Source organism: Cryptotermes secundus, unplaced genomic scaffold, assembly GCF_002891405.2.
Source record: "Cryptotermes secundus unplaced genomic scaffold, Csec_1.0 scaffold117, whole genome shotgun sequence".
In the NCBI taxonomy this organism is placed as follows: Eukaryota; Metazoa; Arthropoda; class Insecta; order Blattodea; family Kalotermitidae; genus Cryptotermes; species Cryptotermes secundus.
The window spans coordinates 2,586,103-2,595,221 of record NW_019737981.1 but is presented as its reverse complement, the minus strand read 5'-3'; the positions used below and the strand labels follow the sequence as shown (position 1 = coordinate 2,595,221).

The following is a 9,119-nucleotide window of genomic DNA, read 5'->3' as shown; positions in this document are numbered from 1 at the left end:
ATATCACAGTACATCCATATTTAACTTTAAGCTTGTGGGCATTAACTAAAGAACCACTGTAGTAAGAAGGGTGAAATTTTATATGGACACATATCATGAAGAACTCCACAATTTGTATATGTTAACAATAACAAACATGGTGAATGTTTGTGCTTATATCTGACAAATGTAACATAGTACCTGTACAGATAATTACTGCTAGTCTCACCATGTAGGCTGCAACATTTGAAAGGAAGAAAGTGTTGTAAGTTCGTCACTGAATTTCTTATTCTGTTTTATTGTATTATCATATTTTATGTCCTTTAACCATATTGAGTTCATGTAGTTTATTGTTTATTTATTTATTTTTTTGTTCTCAATTATAGAAAGATTTCTGGAGTTTTCTAAGGATTTCAGTTTACTAGCTTCAGTGTTTTATACTAAATGAAACACTGTTGCAAGTACATTTGCATATAGTTGAATAATGTGGGATTATATCAGGGTTTCTAAGTTGTTTGCTATTGCTGCAGTTCATATAATAATAATAGTAATAATAATAATAATAATACACCGATGATGGTCAATGGCAAGGAACCTGAATCCGACGTTTGATTCAAAGAGTAAGTATAAAGTGCTGTGCTATTCTGGAGTTGAAAGGCACAGCAAATTTGCTTTGCATTAGTCTGCATGTCCTAAAAGGGAGGGGGAGACAGGAAGTTGACATGCATTTAATCCTTCATTTGATCTGCATATTGCCTTCATTTTAGTGGCCTTTATTGCTGGATGGCTTATATCTGTAAGCATTTTTTACATAAAATGCATTAAATGAGTGTATAATGAGGAGACTGCATCAATCTGTATATATTTCATCTCCAAAACTACTGAATTGATTCTGACTGAATATGGTATGTCTTTGCTAAAATGTGCAAGATGAATTTAAGTTTGGACCAAATCAGTACATATCCATTATCTGTTATATAAAACTCAAATAAAATTTGACCAAATTTGTGAAAGGAAAAAAATGGATTGTACAGAAGAATTGGTACATAATATGCAATACAGAACATGTTATGGTATACTAATTTATTTAAAAAATTTTCATTATCAGTATTTAAACAAATACAAGGAAACAGATTTTATGTAGTGTAATATACATACAATACATGAAAATCAAATGAAATGAGGGATTAAAAATAAACAAGGAACAAATTTGGAAAATATGTCTTTGAACTGATGTAAATCTTTCCAGTGTTGTTTCTTATTACATGGTTTGAACACTTATTAAAATTATACCATACCCATTTATATACCTTGGTTTGTATCATGTAGACCACCAGAGTCAGAGCCTAAGTAGCAATCATGGTCCACCTATAGTCACATTTGATGTAAACTGCCATCTGTTCAATAATATTCCATGCCAGTATCTTTCAGAAAGAAGTATCTGCACCACTTCACACTGTATGAGATTCCTATTCACTTGACTGCACACCATTTGGCACTGTAATGGTCATTCTAGTGTTTGTTCCCAATGATTTTCCTATCTTATCTGCAATAGTTTGTATTGCTGGATTAATTAACTGTGAAACTTGAGTTTTACATTCTGTTGAAACAACTGAAACCTTACTCCTAGAATTATTATTGCTTTCAATATGGATTTTATTTGCACCATTTGTATCTTGTGGGCTACTGGTGTAGCCATGTGATGGCCTGGCATTGGAGATGTTTCTAATGGGATGTTGGCAGTTGACAGAGATTGTTACAGTGCCTTTTGCTGAAGCAGTATCTTTTGAAATTCCATTTTGCAGAGGAACCTGCAAAGAAAATCAATATTACTAACTGCATGGAGTAGTCATTCTTGAGAAGCTGATAGTCATTTGATAGGCACTCAGCTGATCGAGAAATGGAAGTCCAGGCGAAACAAAGTTGGAAGTTTTGCGGACTGCTGGTTCATGCTGTACAGTTTGCCTTTTTTTATCTCTCTCTCTTATGTATCTGTTAGTTACAGCAGATATTTCCTCAAACAAAGTTGCACTGAAAACTAAGATAAAAAAATTGTGTGAAGGAACAAGCATTTTTCCATTTTGAGGTGGGTTGTAACCACATGGTGCATGGAATGATATTATATAGAGATCATGGTCATTTTCATCCCAGGCAGTCCAGTCTTTATCATCATTGTGTTCATCATTGTTAACAACTACTACAACAGCCAGCACCACCACCACCACCACCACCACCACCATCATTATTACCACCTATATTTGCAATTGCCAGGCTATCAACTGAGTTAATACAACTGTCCCCCAAACCAGGCCCACATATTTTGGCATCAAGATCAATATGATCAAATATGTCACTGTCTGAATCCTGACTAAATTCACTGAAAAATCCAAATCATCATGCAGTTGTTCATGGATCTGTTTGCTGTTCAGTGCATGCCCACTGAATGACTCCACAGGGATAAAGCTACACTGAAAGGTATATTCAGACCATTTGAAAATCTATTATAAAATTCAAGAAAGTATTACAGTTTGTTAACACCACTGCAAAGAGGAAGGCTTGAATGATACACTGACATTGTTTGCGTCTCTCAGACTGACTCCAGATCATGTCTGTATCCATCTGTCAGACTTGTATATCACTATATCAGCAATCAGCAGAGCTCATTTCCGCTACATGAGTGCAGCACATAATCGAAAGCATAAAACAGTAATTTAGAAATGTAACATCTTTACATCATCTCCAGCTTGTAAAACGACCATTTTAAAAAATTACTTGTAACTATTTACAGACCCTGAATGTGTTCATGAAATATGAGACAAACATATTGTACCCTCTTGTTTGTATTAAACTTTGACATTACACTAATGTATATGTTTCTGCAATAGGTGAACATTAAGAGTATTTTTTTATTGCTTGTGGGGCGGGACTAAGTCCCTTGTACTGTGGCCACTTCTGGCCTATTGTACCAGCCCCAGATGATAGGTGAGGGTGATTGTGGAGCAATTGGTGGAATGAATATTGGCAGGGGAAACCGAAGTACTCAAAGAAAACCTGTCCCAGCGCCACTTTGTCCATCACAAATCCCACTTGACCAAACCCAGGATTGAACCTGGGCCGCTGTGGTGGGAAGCCAGCAATTAACTGCTTGAGCTTACACCCGTCCCCACACGCTTCATTTCCACGCGGTGTATGCCTCGACTAAATTCAGCGGAATGAGCCTTATATCCCAGGGGTACACGGGTGTTGGCTCGCTTACGTCTTTTTTTTTTTTTGGATGCGGGCTCGATCGGTTAACCCCCTAGCACAGGTTCCACATGAACACCCTCACTCCCTGGCCTCTACCCACTAACTAGCCCCTTACCCCAGCTGCTGCTTCCAGAAACCACGTTCTTAGCCATCTCTAACTTTCCACTGGGAGGGTTTCATGACCAAATACACGGACCCCTTCCGGTCTGCACACCTTCTAGAAGTTTCTTGAAGCTTCGATCCACAGGTCCTCCACCCCCACAGGCACGGACGAAAGAAGGTATACCTACTCCCCCTTGAATGCAATGGACTCACCAACCCCCCTTTCTGTCCCTCGCAACAAAAGGCCAATTCAGAGGACCATGATCCCTCCGGGGCATCTCATTTCTACAGCTAAACTTAACCGTTACTTACAAACAAATAAGACTTTCCGTGAAGGATGCGTACGGTTACAAGCTATGGTGTGGCCAACATTAAGAGTAAGTACAAGGATAAAAGAAAAAAAACTTTTGATAAGTAAACCAATCGCTTTCTGAGTCATTCAGTGAATTTAATCAATCAACCAATCTGTAAGAGTACAGTATATAATGCTGAATTGGGAGAGGTGTGGAAGAAAGCAGTCACAATCTGTTTTAAGGTACTGTCCTAGCATTCTCCAGGAAGGACTTTAAAGAACTATGATTATTAAGTAAGAATAGCTGATGTGTTTCCACACTATAATATTTACCTGTGAATCAGTTTGTTTCCTTAGATTTGATCTTGACAGTGTCTGAGCCAGCTCAGACTGCAGTTGGCAGGTGATATTGGAGCTGTCAACTGATGACACCGGCTTCTTGACATCAGTAACATTTGTTGAAAGGAAATCAAAACGTGTTGGAATTCTCCTCTCTACTCCTGATGGATATTCACCTATCGTTATGGAGACTGGCCGCTGCTTACCTGCCAGTTGCTCCTCTCTCCATGTTAATTGGTTGGTATCACTGAACAGAGATTGAAATGAGGCAAAGTGTAATTTGTATGGTGAAACACATCAATCACCATCAGACTCTATGAAGAACATTCTATATGTAAACAGTTCTGTGACATTATCTGTATAAACTGTATATTGCTAGACAGGTGCTGCAAACAAGCCTTCCTAAAAGTGAATGGAGTAATAGCCCTACTTATGCTTTTATATGACTGCAGCTGACAGATGTTAGAAAAAAAAAAACCAGAGACAAGATTGGAAATAAACAGACATGCATTTCCTCGAAGTGGTTACAGGATACAGAATGATGTTATAGATCATAAAATAATATAATGTAAATGTTACAGGACAACTGGAAATAATGTATGACTATGATAGGATCCTGCTACATAGAATACTTGTAGCTAGGATATTTGGAAAAATTCTCTGAAAACCAAATCCCAAAGATGATCTGTCAGTAAAAAATATGTACATGTCAGATACTTTAGGATTCTGCACTAGGTGATATCAATGTTGCTTCCACCTCAAAGGTTTACTTACTTACTCATGGAGTTGAGCCCTTCTGGAGGAGCTGCCAATTCTGCAGCTACTCAAGAATTTCCCAGCATTTTATGGAACCCAAAGGTTCATTACCGTGTTCACAAGAGCCCTCCACTGGTCCCTATCCTGAGCCAGATTTAGCCAATCCATACCATTCCATCCAATCTCTCTAAGATCCATTCTAATATTGTCCACCCACCTACGCCTTGGTCTTCCCAGTGGTATATTTCCTTCTGGCTTTCCCACCAATATGCTATACACATTCCTCGTCTCCCCCATTCGTGCTACATTATCTGCCCATGTCATCCTCCTTGACTTGATCATTCTAATTATACATGGAGAAGAGTACAAGTTATGAAGCTCCTCATTATGCAGTTTTCTCCAACCTCCTGTCACTTCATCTCTCTTCGGTCCAAATATTCTCCTCAACCCCTTGTTCTCAAACACCCTCAGTCTATGTTCCTCCCTTAATGTCAGAGACCAAGTTTCACACACATACAGAACCACAGGCAAAATTAGTTTTGTATGTTTTCAAAGGTTTGCAGTGATAAAATACTGGTGTTATGGAGGGTAGGAAATTATTCATAGAGCTGAGTAGTTGATCTCTGGTGGTATGCTGGCCACACCAAGTTACATAAAAATCCATAAATTAGTTCCAAAGTTATTTAGGGAACAGGCATATGACTGGATAAAGGAATATGATGAATCTATAAGCCTGTCTTTCTATATAAAATATATATAGAGATTAGCAGGATAAAAACAGTTATCAGTACTTCATACTATATAACTTGAATATTTAAAGGTGTTTTAACATCTAATGTGAACATGTTCATGGGTTACCATCAGTCAAAATTAGTAGTGCATTTATTTAATTTTAATACTGCAACTGGATGATAATAGTAAATTATTATACAGTCATCTCCCAGATATCCAGCATCTAAGCATCTGGAATTCTTATCTGGCAAAGAAAATTTACAAAAATAAATTTGCAATGTGCATTTCTTCACCTGCCATGTGGCAGTTCTCCCAATTACAACCAACAGTTCCACTCATCCTCCTCCATGGAGGTGCCATTATTACATTACATTGCATTCCATGGATCAAAAGTTAGTCAAAATGACTGTAGGATGTGGCATATGTCATATAAATACAAAACATAACTAGAGTCCCAATGGAGTTCTCACACAAGAGAAACCAAGAATACACAGTGACTACACACAAGGTTATTTAAAGATACATAAGTTATTTTCTAGACAATAGGTATTCATCAACAGAGTAGAATGAATGTGTATTTAAGTATCATTTCAGTGCTATTTTAAATTGTGCCTATTCATTCATAAGACATTTGAGATCGGATGGCAGGTTATTAAAAATTTTGATCCCAGCATAATATGCGCTTTTCTGAAAGCATGAGAGGTTAGCAATTGGTTTATGAAGACAGTGTTTGTTTATGGTAGAAGCTAATTGAATTTGTGACTATCTTACAGTATATCTGGAATCTTTCATCCGTCAATCTACTATGTTGCCTACAAAGACTTCAACACAAGAACTAAAGTGGAAGGGTGCTCCTTGACTTTGTATGATGTTTCTGTAAGAGTTTTTCTCATGCAACCAGCAGATTCATGTAGCCAGCACACCTTATTCCCCATACATCATACATGCTAAATAACAGAATCTGCTATATGAATTATTGTAACAACTGAGACGTCATCACTCTCCCCCCCCCACACACACACACACGTTCACACAAAATCTGACATTTTAATGTCCAGTATTAACAGGCTATTTCTTAAAGTTAATTCCATTTTAATAACATGATTAAAGTTAGTGACACATTGTGTTATAGAACAGTATGACCATAAAGGGTTCCTATCTTTTGGGATACAATGCCTTGTAGTAAGTTGAAAGTCAACTGACATTTTTGAAGACCATGTCAGCACCACCTTCAAAGCTGAAGAATAAGCCAAGCAAAAAAAAAAAAAAAAAAAAAAAAAAAAAAAAAAAAAAAGCAAAAAACAGCATGAGCTCTGCTTGTCACCTGCTTTCATGCTGGTTTCTTGCTTGGCTTATTCTTTTATCCTGAAGATGGAGGAGACATGTTCCTCAAAAATGTCAGTTGACTTTCAAATGACAACACCGTATTATATCCCAGAAGACATAATTCTTCATAACCACTGCTGTGAGAATCTCAAATCCTGTATAGTATGACCATACATCACATGGGCCAGTGCCGTTCACTAGGATTCTTTGAAGCAATGGAAGGTGTACACATACCCATTTTAATGGACATGATCCTATGCTTGGAAATTAAGATGCCAATATGGCAGAAATAAACGTAATCAAAACCACCAGATCTTATTATGTGACAATAAATATCCACATGGAACATGTTTGCCCCAAAGTGCATCGTGAAAGCTATATAAAATCTTGGCAGTTGATTGTATCTCATTTTTACCAATGATTATTTATTACACCATGAGCAAACTCAATATCAGAGCATTCTTGTTTAGTGTTTATTTAGCCACAAGAGTGCACCATAAGTGAAGGAATAAAAAGAAGAGGAAATGATGATGATGAAGAAGAAAAAGGAGGAGATGATGGTGATTCATTTTTGTTTTTACTATGTAGTTTTTACTAGGTGGGAAGAACTCACTACACCATAAAAGTTTACAAATTCCTAATTACACACATCTGAAAGGGATAACACAAGTTTATTTTGCTGAAGTAAAACACTTACCTTGAATTCTGTGCTTTTTTCTTGGTTCTTACTGGAACAAAGTATGTTTCAGGTGGCCTCGGTTTTGGTGACTGAGGATTTTTAAGCCTGAAAGACTCTATGGACTGCATTTCCACAGTGTCAGCATTTTTTGGAGTAGTTTGACTAGTAGGAGCAGTGTTTTTAGCTGTATTTGTTGCAGCGAGTCTGCTCTGGGGGTTGAGCATTGGTTTTATGCTTGTATTTATACACGTATATGAAGGTGAGTAGAGTTTTCCTTGATGAGCAGGGTTCTTGCTCCCATTACTGAGAGACCCAGCAGGAGAAGATACTGATGAAGATGAACTTGTGTCATAATCAGGTGTTGGACAGGATGGTGGCCTCCCATTTGCTGATGCCACTGATAAAGCTGGTGAAGATGTCTTCCAGGATGAACTTGAACTTTCTGATTCACTTGTTGGCATCTAAAGGAAGAAAAATGAAAACATCTTTAAGTTCAGTACATGGAGTCAAATTATTCCGTGTTACGTCTATAGGTGGATGCGCACTCTGAAGTATACAAAATATTAGACCAACTCCATAATTTGCTCCTGTAGCTATTGAATTAGCTTGTAAAAATAAACAGATGAAGTGAACTGAGATTGTGGGGTTAAAATCCTTCTTGGGATATGGATTTGCACGATTTTTAAGACTAAGAGTCAGCTTTTGTATCAACATTGTTACTCTACTTCAGAGATTCTCCATGGGCTGACTTGCTGTATAGATAAGAACTGCTTAAAAATCTTTGGATGCAATTGAGCGATGTAAGAAAAATCACTCTGAATGAGAGCAAGAGAGAGAATTATTAAACTGTTGTGAATATCAAGCCTTCAATACCTATAATATATATATATACCTGTAATAAAGGAAACTAACATGAGGATAGAAAGAGCTACACAGTGAGGAGCATTGTAGCTGTACTGTTCATGTAATATTGGTAGGGAGATTAGTTTAGAGAACTTGAGTGGGTAAGCCATGTAGCATAAATGGGGGTAATGAGAAATAAATTCACCATTTTTATTCAAATCTGAAGGTAATCCTGATATTTATTACTGAAAATTCACCACCTGCAGTCATTCCTTTATTTAAAATTTTCAGTTGGGAGTCCAGTCACAGGTGACAGGTTAATATTAAAAGTGATATTAGAGAAATTTATTTATTTATTTATTTACATTTATACATTCCGTTGATCCTTATGGTACAGCTGACCAGTGGATATGGATTTTATCCCAAGCTAATAGATTAAAATACGCAAATACAAAAACTACATACATACTTTTGTCATTAAGACAGTTAAAAGATTTATATTAATGTACAATGCATAAAATGATCAAAATTATAAAACAATAATTGATACAAAATACTTAGGTAATGATATAAAATTATAACATATCAGGGGTACAATTACCAATTTTAATTACATACATGGTTAAAGTATTCCTCTAAGGAATAAAAAGAATTTGAAAGAAAAAATCTTTTTAGCCTCAGTTTAAATAGTTTCACATCATTACTCATACTCTTGATTCTGGATGGCAGGTGGTTATAAGCCTTAATACCAAAATAATATGGTCCTTTCTGAAAGATTGTTAGGCGTGATGTGGGAAGGTGCAAATTTGTGGTATGTCTAGTATT

The 9,119-nt window shown here is 36.7% G+C and overlaps 1 protein-coding gene across 5 annotated transcripts in view; it reads right to left on the bottom strand.

Annotated features, from left to right (window-relative positions):
* Positions 1–311: 311 nt before the first annotated feature.
* The window catches only part of LOC111870555, a 116,520-nt gene continuing 107,712 nt past the window's right edge, over positions 312–9,119 (bottom strand). For all 5 annotated transcript variants that reach the window (XM_023862930.2, XM_023862931.2, XM_023862932.2 and 2 more), the window contains 3 exons: positions 7,470–7,912; positions 3,953–4,205; positions 312–1,790 (listed from right to left, as the gene is read on the bottom strand). In XM_023862930.2, coding sequence (XP_023718698.1) covers positions 1,449–1,790; positions 3,953–4,205; positions 7,470–7,912 — 1,038 coding nt within the window. In that variant the 3' untranslated portion in view covers positions 312–1,448. The remainder of the gene's footprint in view (positions 1,791–3,952; positions 4,206–7,469; positions 7,913–9,119) is intronic.